Below are 26,503 nucleotides of genomic sequence, written 5' to 3' on the forward strand. Positions count from 1 at the left end.
ATTCGTCTGCTGAAGAAAATATATTAGTTGGCAAGAAAAAGATGCAATTCTTCAAAAAGAATGATATGGGAAATTTCCTTTCTAATAGTGTTAGGACTACAGCCTAGTGGGTTAAAAAAAAAAAAAAAAATCCACCAATAGAGGAATGGTTGCTATGGGCTCCTCTGTAAGTGTCATGGCTGGAGTACCAGAAATAGCTGAGCCAGCCATTGGTTCACACACAAGAAAACAGAGGCGGTCAAGTGTCTTGTACAGATTGAAACACTTTTGAGACAACAAAGGTGTTTCATCTTGTCTCATGAGATGTGCTGTGCCACGCTTGCTAATTTTAATCTCTATTTTCCTAGCATGTTCTTTTCCCTGAAACATGCCAGGCTTCTCTCGGTGTTTACATCTTTCACAGATGTCACAGCTAAGATCTTTCTCTCAAACGTACGAAATTGATGCTATGAAACCTGAATGTCTCTAGAGAAGATTGGTGAGAAATTTGCTATAAAAATGAAATGACATTAGATGTGGATTTTAGGTTCAGAAAGAAGTATTCTACTTACTCTCCCATATTTAATCCACGGTCTCAAAAGAAGTCATGAAGTCCCCTACTTATGCCTTAGTATTTAATATTTAATGTGATATCATTTTTTTTATTGGTGAAAAATGATCTTGTAAAGCATAGGTAAATGCCCCATTTCCTCTAGGGGATTTTTCTTGCTTTGCAATTAGTTGTGTTGCTGTGAATATACTTCTCTCATCAACCACCATTGTTCCTCTGGCCTCAGGAACAAATGCGCAGGCCATCTAGCTAGGAAGAAGTACAGGCCTGCTATCAGAGTGAGCCTGCAGACTCAGGTCTCCTTTCCTTCTGGAGTCATCAGAAACACGTCTCATTTACCAAGAAACCAAAAATTGAAAACTAACTTAATTTTAGAATAGGCACATCATAATACGTAGAATATGAAGTGTGCTCACATGCGTGTGTGTGTAAAAACTGGAATCAGATCAAAATAGAATTCAAAGGCAAATATGTATCAGTGATTGCATGATTGTATGAGGCACTGAAGTCTATCTAGAGAAGAAATCACAATGAGTTAGGAAACTGAAATTAATCTACTGTGGTTTTCCAGGCAGACCCTGAAGGCAGAAGGTTTTAAACTCCTCACTCATCATCCGCTACTCTCATAATGTGTAAATGAGAAAACTCAATAATTTTCATCTACGAATCACAAATTACTCTGCAAATCTAATTGGCTAAAACACAGGACGTAAGTAAAAACTATTATCTTCATTCTCGTGGTTAAAAGGTTTAATCAAAGATTAACAAATGAATCAGGAATGAAACTTTTCCTTTAACCCCTGATATTTTTTGAGTTGCTTCATATACTTTACCAAAGCCAGCTTACTCTTTTAAAAAATTTATTCATGCTTTTTATTATATGAGCAAGTAAGTAAGTATAGCTCCATTGGTTAGACATCAGTGTCAGATTTAGCAGCTAATGTGCCAGCAAAATAGCAAATAAATGCAGGTGCTTGTGAAATAAAGGAAATAGCATGTGGCTTTCAAAACAGCCATTGGTTCAGTGTAGAAAATGCCTTTCCCCCATTGACAATGTTGACAAACCCTGTGTACCCTGGATGAAAGGCATTTTAAGAGGAAAACATTGCTCTTTGAATGTTTGCAAGTGCTGAGTGGGAAAATTCACTTCAGATTGTCCTTTTGGGGCTGGAGAAGGTTTTGTTTTGTTTTGCTTTGTTTTTTTTTTTTTTTTCCTTTCTTTCTTTCTTTCTTTCTTTTTTTTTTTTTGGTTTTTTGTTTTGTTTTGGTTTATTTTTACCAATGGCTCAGTTATGTAATTTGCCCCAGGTCATATAAAAGTGAAATGAAGTACAGCCCAAGAAACCTGTTCTATCTTCAGCATTCACCATTGTTCTGCAGTCACCAAATGATCTATTTTAAAATTCAACGGCTTCTCATTTCTCACACTTGGCAGACTCTGCAAATTTAACACTATGCAACATCCACTCCTGTGGCTTCTGTGACATTTTCTCTTAGTACCATCCCTCAAATGGCTGGTCTGCAGTTTTTATGATCACTTGTTTTCTCTGCTTGCCCCTTATATATAGGAATTACACAAGTGTAATTTTGGACATTTTAAACTCTTCTCTCCCTTTTGTGAGCTGAGTCTGCAGGAGTTCATCCATTCTCTAAGACTAGTGTCTTCATTTACACGTTAGGAATTTTTCAAAGCTCTGTTTCAGATCACAAGCCTTGGCAAATGAGAGGAGAGAAAGAGGTCAAGTATTATTATAACATGGCAAAAGTAACAACTTTGTTCTGGCCCTTCCTGACTTGACTTTAAGAATGTTTTTCCCAGATGATTTGATGTTTGGTCCCTAAACAAAATACATGGAGCCAAAATGTCTAATAGATACATGTCGAGAACACAAAAATTAGAAAAAAGGGACCCTTTCCCCACTTAAAATGAAATGTTATAGGGGCAATAAAGCATTTAAGAATCAGCACTGATCGGAAGAGTTGATTATAAGACAGCTGCACCAGTGTAAGGCAGGACTGCCATAGCCTGCATCCTACTAGACTCAGATGAAGTTCAGAAATTCAGCTCTTCTAACCATCCCTAAAACACACAATATCTGCAGGGATCTGGAACAGGCCAGTCATGGGCCTGAGCGGTTACTAACATCACATGCACTGCTCCCTAGATCAACTCTAAGGGGTAAGGCCTAAAATCAGATCGACCCATAGCAGAAGCATTGTTCATTATTGATTTATATGATTGGGTTAAAAATGATTGGAGCAAGCCACCCTCCTCTTTTTATTTATCTCCCCATCATACTCCCAGGCTTGGGATCATCTAGAATCTGAGATGATATGCGTATCATCCTTTGTCATGATTCTAAGATCCAGATGTGAATTAACAATTTTCTGAGACTGCCTCATGGATATTCCACTGACAACTCATTTTCTCTACCAGCATACTTCACTTCTGTACTTGTATTATCATCTACTTGGTTACCTAAGCTATAAACTTCAAATGTATTTCTCCTTCTCTATTAACTAACACATATCTCATGGTCTCCAAGTTCTGTGCCTTTTATTTCTATTTTTAAGTGTTTATTTAAATCCAGCTAGTTACCATACTGTGTGATCTGTGTGATATTTGTTTCAAGTGTATAACAGAATGATTCAGCAGTTTCATACAACACCTGGTGCCCATCACCTATGTCACCCGTCCTCCCTCCCCTCCCTTCTGAGAATCACCAGTTTGTTCTCTATATATGGGAGAGTTTGTTTCTTGTTTTGCCTCTCTTTCTTTTTTAAAATTTAAATTCAATTAATTAACATGTAGTGTACTATCAGTTTCAGAGGTAGAGGTCTGTGATTCATCAGTCTTATATAATACCCAGTGCTCATTATACCACATGCCCTCCTCAATGTCCATTACCCAGTTACCCCATTGCCTACCCTCTTCCCCTCTAGCAACCCTCAGTTTTTTTCCTATGATTAAGAGTCTCTTATGGTTTGTCCCCCTCTCTGATTTTTGTCTTGTTTTGTTTTTCCCTCCCTTCCCCTATGCTCCTCTATTTTGTTTCTGAAATTCTATGTATGAGGGAGCTCATATGATCATTGTCTTTCTCTGATTGACTTATTTCACTTAGCGTAATGCCCTCTAGTTCCATCCATGTCATTGCAAATGACAAAATTTCATTTTTGATGGCTGAGTAGTATTCCATTATATGTATAATGTGTGTGTGTGTGTGTGTGTGTGTGTGTGTGTGTGTCACACACACACACATTTTCTTTCTCTATTTATCGTCAATGGACATCTGGCCTCTTTCCATAGTTTGGCTATTGTTGACATTGTTGCTATGAACATGCAGTGCAGGTGCCCGTTCAGATCACTATGTATTTTTTTAATTTTATTTATTTATTTATTTGACAGATAGAGATCACAAGTAGGCAGAGAGGCAGGCAGAAAGAGAGGAGGAAGCAGGCTCCCCGCTGCTGAGCAGAGAGCCCGATGTGGGGCTTGATCCCAGGACCCTGGGATCATCACCTGAGCTGAAGGCAGAGGCTTTAACCTACTGAGCCACCCAGGAACCCTATATTTTTATTTCTGTGGTAAATACCTAGTAGTGTGATTGCTGGGTCATAGATAGCTCTATTTTCAATTTTTTGAGGAACCCCCATACCGTTTTTCAGAGTGGCTGCACTAGCTTGAATTCCTACCAACAGTGTAAGAGTGCTCCTCTTTCTCTACATCCTTGCCAATATCTGTCATTTCCACACTTGTTAATTTTAGCCATACTGACTAACTGGTGTGAGGTGGTATCTCATTGGAGTTTTGATTTGTATTTCCCTGATGCCAAGTGATGCGGAGCATCTTTTCATATGTCTGTTGGCCATTTGTAGGTCTTCTTGGAGAAAAGTCTGTTCATGTCTTCTGTCCATTTATGGATTAGATTATTTGTTCTTCAGTATTGAGTTTGACAAGTTCTTTATAGATTTTGGATACTACCCCTTTATCTGATAAGACATATGCAAATATCTTCTCCCATTCTGTCAGTTGTCTTTTGGTTTTGTTGACTGTTTCCTTTGCTGCGCAAAAGCTTTTGATCTTGTTGAAGGTCCAATAGTTCATTTTTGCCCTTGCTTCCCTTGCTTTGGGGACATGTCTAGCAAGAAGTTGCTGTGCCCAAGGTCAGAGGTTGCTGCCTGTGTTCTCCTCTAGAATGTTGATGTATTCTTGTCTCACATTTAGGTCTTTCATTGATTTTGAGTCTATTGTGTATGGTGTAGGTCCAGTTTCATTCTTCTGCATGTGGCTCTCCAATTTTCCCAACACCATTTGTTGAAGAGACATTTTTACGTTAAATATTCTTTCCTGCTTTGTTGAAGATTAGTTGACCATAGAGTTGAGGGTCCATTTCTGGGCTCTGTATTCTGTTCCATTGATCTGAGTGTCTGTTTTTGTGCCAGTACCATATTGTCATGATGATTATAGCTTTGTAATAGTCCTTGAAGTCCAGAATTGTGATGCCATCAACTTTGGTTTTCTTTTTCAACCTTCCTTTGGCTATTTAGGGTCTCTTCTGGTTCCATATAAATTTTAGGATTATTTGCTTCAGCTCTATGGAAAAAGTTGATGATATTTTGATAAGGATTATATTGAATATATAGATTGCTCTAGGCAGCATAAACATTTTCACAATATTTGTTCTTCCAACCCATGAGCACGGAATGTTTTTCCATTTCTTTGTGTCTTCCTCAATTTTTTTCATCAGTGTTCTATAGTTTTCTGAGTACAGATCCTTTATCTCTAGTTAAGTTTATTCCTAGGTATCTTATGGTTTTCGGTGCAATTGTAAATGACTACTTTATTTCTCTTTCTTCTGTCTCATTGTTATTGTGTAGAAATGCAACTGATTTCTGTGCATTGATTTTATATCCTACCACTTTGCTGAATTCCTTCATTAGTTATAAAATGTCGGTGTGGTGTCTTTTGGGTTTTCCATATAGAGTATCGTGTCATCTGCAAAGAGTGAGAGTTTGACTTCTTGGCTGATTCAGATGCCTTTTGTTTCTTTTCATTGTCTGATTGGTGAGGCTAGGACTTCTAGTACTATGCTGAACAACAGTGGTGATAGTGGACATCCCTGTGTGTTTTTAGGAGAAAAGCTCTCAGGTTTTCACCATTGACAATGATATTTGTTGTGGGCTTTTTTATGAGGCTTTTATGATATTTAAGTATATTCCCTCTATTCCTATACTGTGAAGAGTTTTAATCAAGAAATAATGCTATACTATGTCAAATATTTTTTCTGCTTCTATTGAGAAAATCATAAGGTTCTTGTCCTTTTATTAATGTAGTGTATCACGTCATTGATTTGTGGATGTTGAACCACCCTCGCAGCTCAGAATAAATCCCACTTGGTCTTGGTGAATAATTCTTTTAATGTACTGGTTGGATACTATTGCTTAGTGTCTTGGTGAGAATTTTTGCATCCATGTTCCTCAGGGATAGTGGTCTGTAATTCTCTTTTTTTGGTGGAGTCTTTGGTTTTGGGATCAAGATAATGCTGGCCCAATGGAAAGAGTTTAGGAGTTATCCTTCCATTTCTATTTTTTTGAAACAGCTTCAGAAGAATAGGTATTAATTCTTCTTTAAATGTTTGGTAGAATTCCCTGGGAAGCCATCTGGCCCTGGACTCCTGTTTTTTGGGAGATTTTTGATTACTGTTTCAATTTCCTTGCTGGTTATGGGTCTGTTCAGGTTTTCTGTTTCTTCCTGTTTTAATTTTGGTAGTTTATACATCTCTAGGAATGCATCCGTTTCTTCCAGATTGCCTAAATTGGCATATAGGTGCTCATAATGTGTTCTTATAGTTGTATTTCTTTGGTTGTGATATCTCCTCTTCCATTCATGATTTTATTTGGATCCTTTCTCTTTTCTTTTTGGTAAGTCTGGCCAGGGGTTTATCAGTCTTATTAATTCTTTCAAAGAATCAGCTCCTAGTTTCATTGATCTGTTCTACTGTTCTTTTGGTTTCTATTTCATCAGTTTGTGCTTTAATCTTTATTAAGTCTCTTCTGCTGGGTTTAGGCTTTATTTGCTCTTCTTACTCCAGCTCCTTTAGGTATAAGGTTAGGTTGTATAGTTGGGAGCTTTGTTTCCTAAGAAAGGCATGTAATGCTATATACTTCCCTCTTAGGACGACATTTGCTGTATCCCAAAAGTTTTGAACAGTTGTGTTTTCATTTTTGTTTGTTTCCATGAATTTTTAATTCTTCCTTAATTTCCTGGTTGACCTTTAGTCGGATGCTCTTTAACCTCCATGTATTTAGTTCTTTCTAGATTTCCTCTTGTGATTGAGTTCCAGTTTCAAATCACTGCAGTCTGAAAATATGCAGAGAATGATCCCAATCTTTTGGTACCAGTTGAGACCTGATGTGTGACCCAGCATGTGATCTATTCTGGAGAATGTTCCATGTGCTCTCAAGAAGAATGTGTATGCTGTTGCTTTAGGATGGAATGCTCTGAATATATCTGTGAAGTCCATCTTGTCCAGTGTGTCATTCAAAGTCCTTATTTCCTTGTTGATATTCTGCTAGATGATCTGTCCATTGTAGTGAGTGGGGTGGTGAAGCCCCCTACTATTATTGTATTATTATTGGTGTTTTTAAAAAAATATTGTTATTAATTGTCTTATATAATTGGCTGCTCCCATGTTAGGAGCATAAACATTTACAATTGTTAGATCTTGTTGTATAGATCCTTTAATTATGATATAGTATCCCTCTTCATCTCTTATTATAGTCTTTGATTTAAAATATAATTAGTCTGATATAATAATTGCCACCCCAGCATTCTTTTTATGCCCATTAACATGATAAATTGTTTTCCACTCCCTCACTTTCAATCTGGTGGTGTTTTGGGGTCTAAAATGAATCTCTTGTAGACAGCATATTGATGTGTCTTGCTTTTTTAAAATCCAATCTGATACCCTATGTCTTTTGATTGGGACATTTAGAACCCTTACATTCAGAGTAACTACTGAAAGTTATGAACTTAGTGCCATTGTACTACCTGTAAAGTCACTGTTTCTGTATATTGTCTCTGATCCTTTTCCGGTCTATGTTATTTTTGGACTCTCTCCTGGCTTAAAGGATCCCCTTTAATATTTCTTTCAGGGCTGGTTTAGTGATCACAAATTCTTTCAGTTTCTATTTGTCCTGGAAGCTTTTTATCACTCCTATTTTGAATGACATCCTAGCTGGATAAAGTTTTCTTGGCTGCATACTTTTCTCACTTAGCACCCTGAACATATCATGCCAGCACTTTCTGGTCTGCCAGATCTCTGTGGATAGGACTCTGCCAGTCTAACATTTAAACCCTTGTAGGTTATGGATCACTTATCCCTGAGCCACTTTCAGGATTTTCTTTTTGTCTTTGAGATTTGCAAGTTTCACTACTATATGTCAGGGTGTTGACCTATTTTTATTTTGAGGGGGGTTCTCTGTGCTTGGACTTGAATGCCTATTTCCTTCCCCAGATTAGGGTGCTATAATTTGCTCCAATAAACTTTCTGCCCCCAATTCTTCTGGGATCCCAATTATCCCAATATTGTTTTGCTTTATGGTATCACTTATCTCTGGAATTCTCCCCTGGTGACCCAATAGTTGTTTATCTCTCTTTTTTTCTCAGCTTCTTTATTCTCCATTGTTTTGTCTTCTGCATCACTAATTATCTCTTCTGCCTCATTTTTCATTGTAGTTAGAACCTCCACCTTTTATCGTATCTCAGTAATAGCCTTTTTAATTTGAACTTGATTAGATTTTAGTTCTTTTATTTGTCCTGAGAGGAATTCTCTAGTGCTTTCTATGCTTTTTTCAAGTCCAGCTAGTATCTTTATAATTGTTATTCTGAACTCTAGTTCTGACATCTTACTTATATCCACACTGATTACGTCCCTGGCAGTCAATACTGTCTCTTGTTCTCCTTTTTGAGGTGAATTTTTCCATCTTGTCATTCTTGCAGAAAGTGATCACTTTTCTATTTGCAGAATTGCAACAATTCTTTTCTTAGATCTCCAGTTGAGTTTGTGCTGGTATTCAGAATGATTTGATAGCTATCTAGCTGAATTCCTGGGACCAGACAACAGGAAGGTCATCCACTCCTCTGCCATCTTGGACTCTCCCCTATGCCTTTTGTTTCAAAAGTTCCTTAAGCATCTTCCTCCTCCTGGTCTTTACTATGACTCTCCTGGCTCAGACATCACCTCTCCCTGGTTTCCTCCAGCTCTGGTCTCTTCTCTTCAATCCAATCTCCACATTGGTGTCAAAATTGCTCTTCTAAAATTCAGATTTGATCATATCACTTCTCATCCTTTTGAAAGCCTGTAATGATTTCTCTAAGTTACACAATTGAATCCAAACTTCTGAATAGAAGATCCCAAATATGTCTCCAAGGTCCCCCCCCCCGCCCCCTGGACCAACTATAATCCAGATATATCAAGTGATTTCATAGTCTTAGAATGTATCCTTCACTCATGCCTTTATTTGTTTGCTTTAGAAATCTGCCTCCAATCTCTATCCTTCCTAAACTCTCTTTTCCCACTTTCTTATGTGAACTTGAGTTTCCACCACTTATCACTGTTTATCATGGCCTATGGTTTATTGTTTGTGATCTGTTCCTCTCACTTGACTGACTGATATCTTGAGTGCACTTGACCAAATGAAGACTCACACTGTTTGTGCCATTTACTTTCTATTTTATTTATATTTCTATTTTAAATGGTATAGACATTATGAGGTCACTCTAGTAAAAAGTACAGAAAAGAAGACAGAATGTTAAAATTAGATCATTTTGGCCTGAGAATCTACTGAAAGGATAGCCTGATTGACAACAAGACGCAAAAGTGAATAAAAAGTGCCCCTTCCTACGTATAGATTTATAAGAGAAATGATCTCCAGTACTTTGTTTCTGTCAGATTAAGAAAACAAAAAGGGAATGTAGGGAGCTATTTGGTGAGAGAAGATTGATGAGACCAGGTCTTTGGACAAAGATGTCATGCTATCTGTGAGTCATACTTTCCTTTTGGGGGAGCTATAGGGAGGTGATGCCTTCTAACCTGAGGCTTTAATAAAAAGAGTATTCAAACACTTGGAGAGATTGAAACTTGTTCTCTGATGTTGGAAGACACTAGATTTCTACAGACTGGGGAAATCTAGTGGCTAGTGGAGAGCAGATGGCTCTGGTTATGTGGCCCAAGAAGTGCTGTTGAGTTGGAAACTGTCTCCACTCCTAGAGTTAGTAAAGGAAGTAATATAAAGTGGCCAAAGGATGGCCATGCAAGGGTTGGGGGGAGCTGGAGAAAATCATCTTATGCTCCATCCAGTAAGGTTGCCTGGATAGGAGACCAGCCTTAGCAGAAAGAAACTGGAAGTATATTACAGGATATCCTCTGAAAGAGAGAAAAACTACTTAAAGCACCTTCCGTTACTTGTCTTACTCTGGTTTATACCAAGAAGGAGCAGAAACACAGCATCTGTGTAGAAGGACTATACCCTACTCCCAAAGTAGGCTTGTAGCCCGAGGTAAATCCATACTGGGAAATAGTATAGATCTTATACCATCAGCTTCAGAGTTCTATGAGCTGGACATTTTAATTTCTGAATTGAGATGCTTTTCTTATAATTGAGATTCTTTTTATAGCCAGAAGAATTTTATTATCTGAGAGTGACTAACAAGTCACGAGTCTGCCCAAGTCTTCAGCTTGAGGCAAAGAAGATTTCTTCCACTGCATAATGTTAAAATTGTAAGAGACAAAAATAAATTCATGTTTTGATCACAGTTCATATGAGTCATGCTTGTTCAACACAATGGTTACACAGGAAAAGACAAAATATTGGTACTTTAGTGACCATATAATGAGTGGTGTCTGATTTTTCTACCATTGAAGCAGAAAAATGACTGAGAAGTCCTCTTGGTATCTATTTGGGTCTTAGTTTTCTGATGTTAATGAAAAAAATCAGATGTTTTTTTACTAGTATTAAAAATCAAATAAGAATATCTGAAGTGTACATTCTACTTCCAAGGCTTAATCAGATTTCTCATAGTTTATGCTATGAATTGTAGATTCTTGTTTCCTAGGGAAAATTTAAGTAACATGACATGCTTGTAATAAAACCAAGAGATTTAATTCAATTAGTAATGTCATAAAAGAGAATGAAAAACAGCCTTTAAGAGAGCTGCACAATTCTGGAAGCAAGGGTGATGTTAAAATATTTACCATCTGGTAAGTTAATACATTAGAAAAACTGATTTTATTCTCTAAAAAAAGTGTAAATTACAAGATGGTTTGTCAAGTGATGTGTGTTGTAGTACAAATAGCTCATCCAATTTGCCTAATAATTTCCAAATACATTGTTGATTTTTAGAAACTATTGGTTGATCTATGTTTGATGTAAATGTCACTTGCTAACATGCCTTTACATGAGCTGTGACTTGACATGGAAAATGGCATAAAACTGTTCTGATGATTTCCCATTTAGTTGATTGTTATTGGGTAATGTATTTATAAAAAAGAAAATAAAGAAAGAGAGCAAGAACTATAAAAATCAAAAAACAATTAACAAAATGGCAGTAAGTACATACCTAATTACTTTAAATGCATAGGTTTTAAATGCTCCAGTCAAAAGACATTGGGTGGCAGAATGGATAAAAGCAAGACCCATCTATCTGTTGCCTATAAGAGACTAACTTTAGACCTAAAGACACACATAGACTGAAAGTGTAGGGATGGAAAAAGATACACTGTGCAAATAGAAGCAAAAAAGAAAAGAAAAAGCCAAAGTGGCAATACAAAATATAAAACTATAACAAGAGACCAAAAGGGCAATCATTACATAATGATAAAGGGATCAATCTAAAAGGAGAATGTAAGAGTTGTAAACATCTACACACCCAACAATGGAGTACTTTAATGCAAATATTAACAGACATACAGGGAGGAATTTATAGTAATGCAATAATAGTAGGGGGTTTTATTATTTGTTTATTTATTTATTTTAAAAAGATGTTTTTTATGAGAGACAGAGCACACGAGCAGGGGGAGGGGCAGAGGGAGTAGAACCAGGCTCCCCATTGAGCAGGGGGCCTGATATAGGGCCTGATCCCAGGATCGTGAGATCATGACCCGAGCAGAAGGCAGACACTTAACCAACTGAACCATCCAGATGCCGCCATTGTAGGGGACTTTAATACCCCACTTACACTAATGGATAGATCATCCAGGTAAGAAATCAATAATGAAACAGTGTCTTTCAATGACACATTACACAGGTTGTACTTAACACATTTATAAAATGTTCCATCCAAAAACAACAAAATACAAATTCCTTTCAAGTCCACATGGAACATCTCCCAGAATAGATCATGTTAGGCCACAAAATAAGTCTCAATACATTTAAGAAGATAGAATATCATGTATCTTTTCCAGCCACAATGGTATGAACCTAGAAATCAATCACAAAAACTAGGAAAAAAGCCTCACAAACATGTGGAGGCTAAATGACATGTTACTAAATAGCCAAAGGGTCAATTAAGAAATCAAAGAGGAAATAAATAATGGAGACAAATTAAAATGAAAACACAAGGGTCTCAAAGGTTTGGGATGTAGCAAAAGTAGTTCTAAGATGGAAGTTTATAGCGATACAAGCTTACCTCAAGAAACATGAACAACCTCAAATAAACAAAATCTAACTTTATATCTAAAGAAACTAGGACAAGAAGAACAAAGCCCAAAGTTAGTAGAAGGAAGAAAATATCAAAACAGAAATAAATAAAATAGAAACTAAAGGAACAATAGAAAAGGTCAATAAAGACAAGAGTGGATTCTTTGAAAACAAAATTGATAAAGCAAGTCTTTATCAAGTCTCATCAAGAAAAAAAAAAAAGACACAAAATCAGAAAGAGAAGAAGGAACAACTGACACTACAGAAATACAAAGGACTATAAAAAGAATGTCACAAAGAAATATATGTCAGCAAATTAGACACCCTAGAAGAAATGGATAAATTCCTAGCAACACACAATCTTCAAAACAAGAACCAAGAAGTAGAAAATCTAAACAGAGCAATCAATAGTAACCAAATTGAATTGGCAATCAAAAACTCCCGACAAACAAAAGTTCAGGACCATAGATTCACAACTGAATTCTACCAAACATTTAAAAAAGAATTAATATGCATTTTCTGCAAACTATTTAAAAAATAGAAGAGGAGTGAAAGCTTCCAAATACATCCTATGAGGTCAGCATTACCTTAATTCCAAAATCAGATAAAAGACACCACAAAAAGGAACAACTATAGGCCAATATAGATATTAGATGAATATAGATGCAAAAATCCTCAACAAAATATTAGCCAACTGCATTCAACAATACAGTAAAAGGGTCATTCACCATGATCAAGTGGAGTTTATTCTGGGGATACAGCGATGGTTACATATTTGTAAATAAATTAATGTGATACACTATATCAATAAGACATAAAAATCATGATCATCTCAATAGATACAGAGCAAGCTTTTAACAGTATTCACAATTCATACATGATAAAAATTCTCAACAAAGTGGGTTTAGAGGGAACGTAGCTATAGCTCAAAATCACAAAAGTCATATACAAAAATCCCACAGCTAACATCATAGTCCATGGTGAAAACAAAACTTTCCCTCTAAGGTCAGCAAGAAGACAAGGATGTCCATTCTCACCACTTTTACTTAACATAGTACTGAAAAGTCCTAGCCTCAGTAGACAAAAATGTCATCTAAATTGGGAAGAAGGAAGTTAAACTGTTGCTATTTGCAGATAACATGATACTATACATAGAAAACCTTCCATCAAAAAGCTATTAGAATAATAAGTGAATACAGTAAAGTTGCAGGATACATAATTGATACACAGAAATCAGTTTCATATCTATATACTAATAATAAATAACAGAAAGAGAAATTAAGAAAATAATTTCATTTATAATTGTGTCAAAAAGAGTAAAACACCTATGAATATCTTAACCATGGAAGTGAAAGACTTGTACTCTGAAAACTATAAAACTGATGAAAGAAATTGAAGATGACACAAAAAAATGGAAAGATATTCCATGATCATGGGTAAGAATTAAGTGTTGAAATGTCCAAACTACCTGAAGCAATGTACAGATTCAACACAATCCCTATTAAAATACCAACAACATTTTCCACAGAACTAAAATAATCCTAAAATTTGTACGGAACCACAAAAAACCTAAACAGCTAGAGCAATCTTTTTTTTTTTTTTGAAAGATTGAGAGCTCCCATAAGTCAGTGAGAACAAGTGGGAGGTGGGGTAGAGGAGAGGGAGAGAGAGAATCTCACGCAGACTCCATGCCAAGCACAGAGCCTTGTGTGGGGCTCGATCCCACAACCATGAACCCTCCATCATGACCTGAGGTGAAATTAAGAGTTGGATGCTTAACTGAGTCACCCAGGTGCCCCTAGCTAAAGCAATCTTGAGACAAAAGATAAAAACTGGATGTAACACAATCCAAAATTCAATAAATACTTTAGAGTTGTAGTAATCAAAACAGTACGGTACTGGCACAAAAGTAGAGACATAGATCAACGGAACAGAATAGAGAGCTCAAAAATAAACCCATGCTTACATGGTCAATTGATCTATGACAAAGAGGCAAGAATATATAATGGGGAAAAGACATCTCTAACAAATGGTGCTGGGAAAACTGGACAGTTATATGCAAAAGAATGAAACGGAACCACTTTCTCATACCTACTAAACTCAAAATGGATTAAGGACCTAAATGTGAGAACTGAAATCATAAAATTCCTAGAACAAAACACAGGCAATAATTTCTTTGACATTGGCCATCATAATATTTTTCTGGATATCTCTCCTAAGGTAAGAGAAACAAAAGCAAAATTCTGCTATTGGGACTACCCAAAATGAAAGGTTTTTGCACAGAGAAGGAAACCATCAATGGAACCAAAAGGTAACCTACCAAATGGAAGAAGATATTTGCAAATGATATATCCAATAAAGGGTTAATACCCAAAATATATAAAGAACTTACACAGCTCAATACCAAAAAAACAAATAATAATTAAAAATGGGCAGAGGATCTGAATATACACTTTTCCAAAGAAGATACACAGATGGCCAACAGATACACAAAAAGATGCTCACCATTGGTCATCATTAGGGAAATGCAAATTAAAACCACAGCGAGGGCAGGGAAATGCAAATTAAAACCACAATGAGGATGCCTGTGTGGCTCAGTTGGTTAAGTGTCTGCCTTCAGCTCAGGTCATGAACCCAGGGTCCTGGAACAGAGCCCCAAGTCAGGTTCCCTGCTCAGCAGGAAGTCTGCTTCTTCTTCTCCCTGCCCCTGCCACATGCTCCCATACTCTCTCTCTCTCAATCTCTTTCAAATAAATAAATACAATTTAAAACAAAACAAAACAAAACCACAGTAAGATATTGCTCTACACCTGTCAGAATCACTAGAATCAAAAAGACAAGAATTAACAAGTGTTGATGAGGATGTGGAGAAAAGGTACCTTCACACACTGTAGGTGGGAATGTATTTTGGTGCAGTCACTGTGAAAAACAGTATGGAGATTTTTCAGAAAATTAAAAATAGAAATACCATATGATCCAGTAATTCCACTACTGGGTATTTACTGCCCCCCTAAAACAAAAATTCTAATTCAAAAAGATACATGCACCTCTCTGCTTATTGCAGTATTATTTATAATAGCTAAGATATGGAAGCAATCCAAGTGTCCATTGTCCACTGATAGATGAATGGATAAAGAAGATGTGGTATATATACACCCATGATAGAATATTACTCAGGCATAAAAAAGTATGAGATGAACACTGGGTGTTATGTGTAACTGATGAATCGTTGAACACTACATTAAAAACTAATGGTGTACTATACAGTGGCTAATTAATGGCTATAAAAAAAGTAAAAAAAAAAAAGTATGAGATTTTTCATTTGCAACAACATGGGTGGACCTAAATGGTATTATGCTAATTGAAAGAAGTCAGATAGAGATAAATCCCACTTGATTTCACTTATATCTGGAGTCTGTAAGACAAAACAAATGAATAAACAAAAAGCAGGAATAGACGCAAAAATACAGAGAACAAACTGATGATTTCCAGAAGTGTGGGGGATGGGCAAAATGGGTGAAGGGGAGTGAGAGACACAGGCTTCCAGTTATGCAATAAGTTATGGGTTAAAAGGTACAGCATAGAGAATATACCCAATGGTAGTGTAATGGTGTTGTATGGTGACAAATGATAGCTACACCTGTGGTAAGTAGAGCACAATGTATAGAATTATCTAATCAGTATGTTGTACATCTCAAACTAGTGTAACATTGTATATCAACTATACTTCAATTTTTTAAAAAAGAATTGCTCTTTACAGAAATGATATTGTTTATGAGACATAATCCCCTTTCATTATTTGCCGAATTAAAGACAAATACATAAACATTTTTCTAGCCCATTTAATGCTCAGATTTTTATATGACAGATATTTGATATCTTCATTATTGACTGTCAGGAAAATTGCTTATTGGAATATTTAAAGAGATCAAACCTAGTCATTAGATGAGATGAGACATCTGTGCTGCTTGGGTTCAAATTCAGCCTCTGCCCATTAAGTTTTTTGGGGAGTCGGGAGCAGTCAAGGCAGTTTATTGGCCACTGAGCAACCCCCCCTCTGCCCATTAAGTTTTAAATAACTTTTCCATGCTCAGTGATCTCATCTGTAAAATGGGGATGATGATAACAGTACTCATAGGAGTTAACCTGTGTTTGTAAGGATGCCTGGAAGAGACAATCACTAAGTAATTATAAAATTAATGCTTATGCCCACTTTAGTTGCACATCTGGTGGGTTTTAGCTGAAGGCGAATTTCAACAGAGACCATTAAAAAGGTTTTATCTTAGGCATGATTAACCACACGTTACCCCGTGGGGCCTATCTATTGCTCATAACCTTCTTTTGTTGTTGGCCTCAGGAACCCCATTACCTCCTCAGTGCCTTTTGCTCATCTCTATATTCTGTTAAGAGTTAAAGTCCTCTGGCCACTGCAGTTCCCATAAACAAACATATCAGGGAAGTTCTGGGTGGAATGAAGACTGGTAACAGGGGACCATAGCCAAGGTATGGTTACTGAGTACCAGCTCTTTGCCTACCAGTATGCCAGAAAAGATCCCATCTCCTCTATGGGATTCCCATCTTCTGACTTGGAGCTCCAAGGCGGGCAAAAGCAGGAACAGGGGTGGGCAAGTGACAGCTGTGGCTGGCTCGCAGGCTGCTATATCTGGGCTTCCTGGAACAGCTGGTAATGCCCCTGAGATCAAAGCCACTGGTGATATTTAAATGGTAGGGCTTTGAGGGGTACTGGGACAGATCTTGGAGGTTCTCTGCCATACAAGGGATTGGCCTTACAGGTGCTAGAACTGATGAGGTCTGTGGAGGCCAAAGACAACTTATTCAGCTGAATAGGGGTGTGTTGGCTGAAGATCGGCCCTGGGCTCAAGAACACATTATTTGCTTGACTATTTTACAACCTCTTTCCACTATGTCTTTTTTCGACTTCCAAAAGGTATAAGCCAGGACCTTACAAGTTCAGGCCTACCAAGAGGATAGCTTTTTTCATTTCTCACTTGGCTGTGAGATTTTTAAAAAATCCTATGTGGGGAAACAAGCAAACAAATGCCACTTTTTTTTTTCTTTTTTCCTTTGCTTTAATAAAAAACATAGGTGGGAAAAGAATCTGAAGTATGTTTATCATGGACATGGAGATTACCAACAATTACTGTCAAATAAACATTTTAAAGATTTCTTTTTGTCTTTCTCAAGATAGGGCAAAGTCTATTAAATATTGGTTCTTCAGGCTCCCAGTCTCCCTGAGGATTCTGATCTGACCTATCCAACCGGACCATTCCCTCCCCCACTTTAGAACTGGGGGTTTATTCTTTTGGGTTTTTGTTTCAGAGAATGAGGAAAAACTTGGGAGGGAGAGAAAAAGGAGTGGATCTAAACCTGAAGTTATAAACCTTTAACTTTTGAAAGATCCAAATCTGAAAGAGTGTGTGAGTGTGTGAACTTTCTTGAGTTTGAAAACACGGCGCCCTCCAAACAAAGCACATCTGGAAGCCACAGGCCTATTACCTCAACCAGGCCTGAGGCAGGAGATTTTAACAGAATGTGAAGGATTAGAAATGGGAACAGCTGTACTATATTTGTGATAAAACGCAGGAGAGAATAAAAAAAGTGGGCTTTTTGGAGTGTGACTGTGATGTTTCTTCAACATACTCAAGAAAACCTAGTAAAGGACAGTGTCTTAAAACAATTTTGGGTCAAAGTTCTACAAGTGCCATATCGTAAAAGAAGAGCGTGTTTTCCCCTCTATATAAGCTACATACAGGGTTATTTTGTAATCCTACATTATATATGAGTTACTTGTCTCTTCTCAAGCCAAGCAAAATCTTCTTTACCTTGTTAATAAGAAAGAAAACTAACTTTCTCGTGATTCATGCTACCAGACAAATAAGTGTCTAAATCCCGTGTAGAGACTTCCCTGAAGGATAACATGGATACTAATTTAAAAAAATATTTAAAAAAGGATTTAATTTATTTATTTGACAGAGAGAGATAGCGAGAGCAGCAGAATAAGTAGGGAGAGTGGGAGAGGGAGAAGCAGACTCCCCTCCTACTGGGGAGCCCAATGTGGGGCTCGACCCCAGGACCCTGGATCATGATCTGAGCTGAAGTCCGAAACTTAACTGAGCCACCCAGGAACCCCTAAAATTAAAAAAAAAAAACTCTTGAAAGTCTAATGATGTTGGCTACATAGTTCCAAATCTGCATTATTAGCAAAGGAAAACTGAATGCAAGGTGATGACTCCATTGGTAGAACTAAGTTTCAGCCAAGTTAGAACAGTGGGTCTGGCCAATTTCCGACGCAAAGACTTTTCTTCCACCAGTCTCAATTTTCTACCACTTGATACTCAGACTCTGACATCAGACTTGGTGATATTACCTCCTGTTGTCTTAGAAATGATTCTTACCTGTCAGTGGGTTGTTGTGGAGCTTTTTCTCCTTGGACTAGATGAGCTGAATGCTTCTCAGACTTTAATGAGCAGATGATTCATCTAGGGGAATGCTGTATGTTGGCCGGGAGTGGAGCCTATGACTTTGTATGTCTAACAAGGTCCCAGGTGAAGCCTGAACACAATTTGAGTAGCAAGGAGCTAAAAGATTAAATAAATATAGGGATAAGGTGCGTGGGCCTACAGGATGTCTGCCTTATGATCTGCTCAGAATCAATTCCTCTCTCTTCTTGCAGTAGCAGACTGACTTTACTTAGGAGGGAACATTTATTTACTTAGAAGGGAATATTTCCTCTTCATGATTAGGTTATGTACTTCAGTAGAAGCCCCTTCTCCCTTTACTTTTCTCCTACCCCAACCACCTGTGATAGAGAAAAGAATGTGACCTAACCATGGATAATCAGCAGAAGTGAGCAGGTGATCCAAGGTTCAATGATTTTCAGACCTGAGATCTTGGTTGTGCTAGTGGGAAAGAGGCTTTTTTTTTTTTTTTTTTTTTGGTGGGTTGTGAAACTTGGAGCTCCCAGAGACTATCATGAAAGGGGTGTCTGCCTGAGAATAAAACCAACACAGAAGAAGCAGGGCTGAGATTTGGAAAAAGAAAGATTCCCGATGACATCTTGTGAAAGCCTGGATCCAGGGTCGGAAAAAAGTCTTAACATCTTTTGGATGCCTGGATCCATCCATGCCTTAGGCCTGTATTGTTGGTTACTTGAGCCAATATTTGCCCTTATGCTTAAGTCAATTTGATTTCAGTTTCTGTCACTTGCAACAGATAGCATCCTGCTAAATACAGGAGTGGTTAAATCCTGACACACGTTGGGGAGATAATAAGAGCCTTTTCATCATAAATTTTCCTTGGTTGGACTGAGCCATGTGTGTGTGTGTGTGTGTGTGTGTGTGTAATATTTTTTTTTTCCCAGAGAAGAAACAATCTGAAACTGTGGATTAGGTGACAAGCAATTTTATTTTGCAAAACAATCACTATACAGCAACAAATACATTTGCAAATTTTGATTGAAAAACATGAACTAACTACAACCAGCCATTGAAGAAATGCCTTTCTATGGTAACAGGCTCTAGAATTATCAGAAGAAAGAAACCCCCCAGAGATTTGTAGCGGCATGTTGGAACCTTGGAATCCCAGCATACAGAGTATACTTTTTGTTGATTTTTTTTTCTTTTTGCTAAAGTTGAAGGAGATTTTCATGATTGACATTTTCTGAGTTTAAAAATAAGCTCTTTCCTGCAGAGGGACTTGGCCTCAACCTACACACCCAGGCTAAAAATCCTAGGTGTAAAAAAACAAACATCAGTGCTGATTTTAGCACATCAATTTTGGAAGGAATGCCTAGAATTTGCCTTTCCAAGCCATGAATCTATTTTTTTCTTCTTGGCTACTTAGACCATGAATAGTTTGTTTTTCTCATTTTTGTGGCATGAAAAATCGGACAAAAAGTGTAATTGTAACAAGGTCAGAATAAACTGCATTGAGATTATTTCTTTAACAATATTGACATGATGTTACATTTTGGCTGATGATCCTATTTCCTGCTGTATTTCTGTATGAATGTGTGGAGAAGGCCCGTTACCATCAGCAGATTCTTCCATTTAGTGAAGTTCTCTCTTCAGCCTTCTTCAGCCATACCCAGTTGGTGTTACACAGGTGTCTTGCTTGTGGGTGGGATTTCAACCTATCACCCTGCTGGAACTCAGCAGGAGAATCCAGAGAGAGTTGGTTCCTAAATGAACAGGGCCTTTGAAACTCATCATCATCTCGGATCTTTCCTGCCTCATTATAAAGTACCCAATTATTGGTTGCAGGTGACCCAGAGAGGGTGAGTTCATTGAAGAAGCTGGCCTTTTAACTCTTCACAGCTCTGGATTACTTATGTATCCTTAAACAGGTTCTCAAAGGCTAAAGCCAGAGAGAAACTGGCAGTAATAGATCTAGAATTGGAACTATAAAGCTTTAATTTCTAGATCAGCGTATGGGTATCCCCACAAGAGTGGTGTTCAAAAAGCTTAATTTGCGTCGTTAATCTTGAGAGTGAAGGCAAGATAGGTTCCACACCCTAACCCCATAGGAAGACATTTAGCCTGTGTGTTTCTCTCTTGGATTGGTACAGATTACCAGGGTTAACACTATAAAGCATAATATTTCTATACAAAGGAAGGGCATTTACTCATTATAATTTTACTATAATTCGAAGTAAACATTTGTTTTAATGCCAAATCTAGTATTTTAGGGCTTGATATAATCTGTACTTGGGCATGTATTTGTAAGAAACAGAATTTTCACATGTAAAGCATAATTACTTATTCTTAACGTTTATAAACAATTAAACCCAGTTGGTAAAAAATACTTAGTTTGTAGGTTAAAACTGTTCACTCCTTCTTTCTAGAGAACTTTAGTCACTATGGAACACTGTCAAACATATAAGAAAATACCATAGGTCTCCACACAACTACTCTTTCTTGTCCGCTTTTCTGGAGCATTTCAAGGGAAGCTGATGAATAAAATGCTCAGATAGGTCAAATCCACATCACAGCAATTATTAGGCAGAAAATAGACACATCCATAGTCATACTCAGTAGTTTCTAATTTTTTGGCTGTTGTATAAAAGAATTGATTTGTCAACATTTTCATTTGTCAACATTGATTTGTCAACCTATTTGCTGATGTAAAACCTCTTAGTTGAGGATGAATGCTATCTTTTTGATCCTAGAGTTTTTTTTTGGTGGAAGTCACATTGGTTGCAATATCTAGTGGGTCACAAAATGGCACCCATGTCTGTCTGTCTTTGCATCCCTTGGCTGCTTTCTTAGATACTACTATACTTCCTCATTGCCTCATCCATGCCCATCATTTCCTCTTATATAGTCAGGAATTAATTTGGCTCACGGGGATCAAACACCTATCAGACTCTTTGCCTTTAACTGTTCAGATCCAACCTACCAGCCCCGAGCAAGAGAAAGAATAGATAAAATACTGAAAAATATCCACCCAGCCTGGTAACTGATTGCTTATTCAGGCCATTGACTGTTTCGTTGCTTATTCACAAGTCCAAGATGAATGATTTGTGAGAGGAATTAATTAATTGGTGATTTCCCAGACTGTAGATTAAGTCAGACCAGTATCATCTATTGATAAGGAATACTAAGTCATATAGGGTTCCTGTACAGAGGTCAATGTTGGAATCCTAAGAAAACTGATTTAGATATCTGTATCTCGAGTGTTTTGTAGCTCTGGCTTCTCAAATTACTGTACTTGTCCTTTCTGATCAAGGGATCTTTACTTTGGGTAAGGAAGCCAAATATTTTCTCTCAGATAATTTAATTAGCAGGCACTGTTTGGAAGAGTGGGACAACATGTCCCAAACTCCCTCTGTTAGTTTCAACTTTAGCAAATGGAAAAAAAAAAAAAAATCTTAAGAAGTCTGTTTCATGAATGATTACAGGAATAAAACCCAAAGTATTCCATAATTCAAAATGAGATAAATCCAAAATCTTAAACCAACAATCTGTAAACCCTTTTAATGTATAACTGGACCCACCCCCACAAACTCCATGTTGGTGAAAGCAAAGAAAAATAAATTTTCCTAGCATCACGGGAGAGACTTGTATCTGGCACTAGAACAGGGTTACAGCTCTGAGTTGTTACAGGAAGCAACTTCATGCTAAAACTTTTTGTTCTTTTTTAATGTATTTTTTTTTTTTTAATAGGGAAAGAACCCTGCTAACATCTACTTTCACATACCTAAAATTGCAACACCAAAGGGTGCAGGAGACACAGATACTGTGAATAAGGAAGTATAATATTCAAGTATATGAGGAAGTATCACAAATGGCCACAGAGAAATATATATATATTTATATCTATAATACTGTATCAAACAGATGGAAAGGGAGTGTGAAACTGGTAGTGTGGACACAAATCTAGCTGATCAACTGACATTCTAATCAGACACGAGTCCATCCTAATGAAAGTGCCTCATTCCTAAGAGATGCACTTTTAAACTGCTTCCTCAACCACAGCTCAAATGCTTCGTAACTATTTTTAATTAGTTAAATAATTTATTGGATTGACTTATACTCTGATATAATTATCCAGGTCCCAAATGTTAATAACTTAACTGAATCTTCCTTCCCATTTATACAAAATAACGCTTTAAAAAAAAAAAAAAACTTATTTCTTACATGCTCTTTCCTTCCTGCAATCAGACTCCTTGATTTAATGTAACCTGTAATAAGTTAAAATGGGCAGCTTTTATCTTTTCACCCAGCAACAGAATAGTGGAATGAGCAGCTTGGATTTCAACAAGGCCTTTCAGAATGTATGGATAGCCTTCAGGCACATGAAAGGTAAAAATGCAATTTTTAAAATAATAATACTCCATGCAAAACAGAGCAGAGCAAAAATAATTGTCCAATTGTACTCATGTAAAGCCAGTGTCTTCCTGTTGCAAATGGAAATCAAGTCAATTTCTGCATATACTATTGTTTTTTTTATAAAATTGTAACAATTACTACAGTTTGGGAATGAGATTATTTATTTTATGGTTTGTAAAGAATGAATATAACACCTGCTCAGAGCCCACTCCTGCCAAGAGCTCATGCCTAAATATTATTACTTCGATGCTAAACGAGAAATATTCACAAACCCTGCTTAGCGAGTGCAGCAGTGACATCCTCGGCCAACGTGGCAAGCTGAGGGGATTCAAGCAGGTTGATGCTTCCAGAAGAGGAGACATTGCTGAGTCGTCGGGGGGATGCCACGCTGGATCTGCCTGGGGACTGCGTAATGATCTCAGCTCCGTGGTCCACACGGGCCTTCGCATGTTCTCTGAAGTTCAGCTTCTGGCTGTCGATCTGTTCAAGACAAGCATCAGTCCTTGTTACCTCAAGTGTCTTCACTGGTCCCTAGACTTTTCACCGTGTCTCAGAGCTCTGCCATTCCTACTTCCTACCTGTCCAGTCTTTGATCTGTGACCCATTCTGATGAGGAGCATTTCAGAATAATTAAAAAACAGAAGACAGGATCAGCTCACAACCTTGGTTCTTACCTTGACGTTACCACCTCCAGGGACATGGTGAGCATTGTCCAGTGAGCCGACTTTAGCTTGGGCCTTTTCTTTGAAATCCAGTTTTACACTCTCAATTTTCACACGCCCACCACCTGTGAGAGAAGAAAGGCTTTTAAGTGCTTTGCTACAATAACATCTTCTTGTGGTGCTTATTTCCCCAAAATGATTATAGTAGATAGATCATTATAAAACACAGACTTAATTTACTAGTTTTTAACCGTGGATGTGAAAGGAATTTTTTAGAATTTCTAGTCCGTACCATTTGTCCCATATCACCCAAGGTAATGACATTCTTTTTGTACCATTATATGGCTTGACCTACGTATTAATACCCTTTTCTTCTAAGCTGAATTGAAGCTAAATTATCTGATTTCTAGATAAATTTCCAATGCACTTATCTCTTTTGAAACTTATCATATCTACCTTTGCTTTTCAACTAATAAATTCTTCTTCATAATCTACCATGTCTGACATAAAATATCAGAGGGGCTTTTCTTATCTGTATAATAAAAATTCTAAAAAGAACACAGTGAATATATCCTATTTCGTCCTTTCTAAAACTTGGAATGTTTAATCTCTTACTCTTATGGGAATAAATTAAATTGAAATGAAGATTTTTATTCTTTTTCATGGTAATAGGTCACTTTTCAAAAAAAAAAAGCCTAAAAAACTAAACTATTAGGTTAGAAATGGTACACATATGGGTAATATATTCATTTGTATGTATGTTTTCAACATTGATAGCTTGACTGATGAAATTGAAGTTGGAAGCTAAGTTGTTTATTACCAGTGAGCATTGAGAGTTTCCCATTGTCATTAGCAGATGGAGTGATAGGAAGAGAACCTTAGGAAATCCCACTCTTGTACAGACGGCATAGGAACAATCTGACACTGACTTTGATCTGATAATGTGGAGACAGTTTTGACCATGTCATTTCCTTAAATGCTAATTAGTCTGAAGCTTGAAGATCTGCTGATCATTGAGAATGCAGAGTGGTGTTCCTATCTCTGCATGCCTTTCCCAGCTTGTAAATGCAGGGAGTTCAATCCTGGTAGGTACCCACTGTCCTTTAGCCTGTCCTTGAGCACCTCTGAGGGCCTGCTGATGTCTTTGACTTGAAAAGAAACTAAATTAGACCCCTGTACCTCTCCAACTGAGATTTGCTTTCACTTTCATTTTCAATCTGGTTTTGGGTGTGTGCATTTCTTTGGAAGGCCAGTGGTAAATGACATGACCATCTACTACTGTAACTGCTTCTCTTTTAAAAAGGATTTTGACTTGGGAGAAACATGGGGAAGATTTTTCAATTTTGGACTCTTGATGCTTTTGTATTTCTGGAGATCAAAAAGAAGGCCTGTTAAGTCTTCATAGACTTAGACCTTGTGGTATTTTTCTCATATGATACCCAGACATTTATATTGACACCCAACTACCTGGCCAGGGGCCCCTCAAAATTACGTGGTATTATTAGATTACATTTTAAAAATATATCCATTCAATCTTCTCCTGAAGCTTTAGGATGTGCACAGTGTTATTTAACTCATGTTTATAGGAGACATGTACTTGTCCCCCTGCCAAAATATGCATTATTGTAGGAAGTGTTATTCTTCCAACATTTCCCCTAGCCACATGGGTCTCACGTGTTGTGAGATGTTGTGATGGGATTAGGGTGATTCATAAAACATATTCATAAAACATATTTATCTTGGTTAGAGTCTGGAGGATGTTGAGTTTCAACTTGAAGAGATCAAATTACTTGGGATCTTTTTACTTTTTTGTTACCACTAATAGAAATGGCCTTTGCAAGCTTTCTTTTATGATTATATGTTGGACAGAGTTATAATCCTGTTAAAATTTTTGTTGAACTCTATTTTGAGGGAGAGAAAAAAAGGTAATATTGACCCAAAATATATTCAGAAAAGGAAGCTTGAGAAATCTGTTTTTATTGAAATCCTGCTAGAAATTTTTATGTAACTGTTAGAGAAGACCATTTGTATTCACAGATCTATGTCTTTGGCTCTGAAGAATTCTGGCATCCACCAGGAGCACTAATTATGAAGGATTATAATCTTTATCAAGCTCCATATGTCCTAAAGTTGGGCTTCCACATGTTGAACTGTTTCCTTTATTTTCTCCTTAGATACTCCACATTCCAAAGTAACTTTGTGAAAAGCTTGCCATTGTCAAGGATCATTGTGTTAACACTTCCTTATGAGTTTAGTCATCTGATTCAGTTCTTATAAAAGAAAGATCTAGATTTAGAAATAGGTGGGAGTCCACAACAATAGTCTTTTATGACCAATAAATCTTACATAGACTACTTCTTTAACTATGTCACATTTTCCTGCACAAGAGTCCAGTTGAATTTGGCTAATGGAATACTGACTGTCTAAACTAAAGAATCTTATATTTTCATTTGCATTTTGGAGGAAAATAGGCAGTATGGCCAAATATTTCAGTCATACTGTTGACACAGCAGCACAGAGTCAACTAAGTTTGTAAGCTTGAGTTATAGAGAGCAAAACTGTGAAGATATGCAGTATGAGACCATGTCCGGGCCACCTCAGTAATGACAGAGAAGCTAATTCCAGGGTAATGGCTCTGAAATTAATACTGGAGATTATTGAGGAACATCTACAAAAAGACACGACACTAATTGACCTGAAAACTGGACCTGGGTACTTGGAGGTTTCTCATTTTCTCCCCT

The 26,503-nt window shown here is 37.1% G+C and overlaps 1 protein-coding gene across 2 annotated transcripts in view; it reads right to left on the bottom strand.

Annotated features, from left to right (window-relative positions):
* Positions 1–19,664: 19,664 nt before the first annotated feature.
* MAP2 (microtubule associated protein 2) overlaps positions 19,665–26,503 on the bottom strand; it is a 217,612-nt gene continuing 210,773 nt past the window's right edge. For both annotated transcript variants that reach the window (XM_080798085.1, XM_080798084.1), the window contains 2 exons: positions 23,775–23,887; positions 19,665–23,580 (listed from right to left, as the gene is read on the bottom strand). In XM_080798085.1, coding sequence (XP_080654211.1) covers positions 23,365–23,580; positions 23,775–23,887 — 329 coding nt within the window. In that variant the 3' untranslated portion in view covers positions 19,665–23,364. The remainder of the gene's footprint in view (positions 23,581–23,774; positions 23,888–26,503) is intronic.

Source organism: Martes martes (assembly GCF_963455335.1).
Source record: "Martes martes genome assembly, chromosome: 3".
In the NCBI taxonomy this organism is placed as follows: Eukaryota; Metazoa; Chordata; class Mammalia; order Carnivora; family Mustelidae; genus Martes; species Martes martes.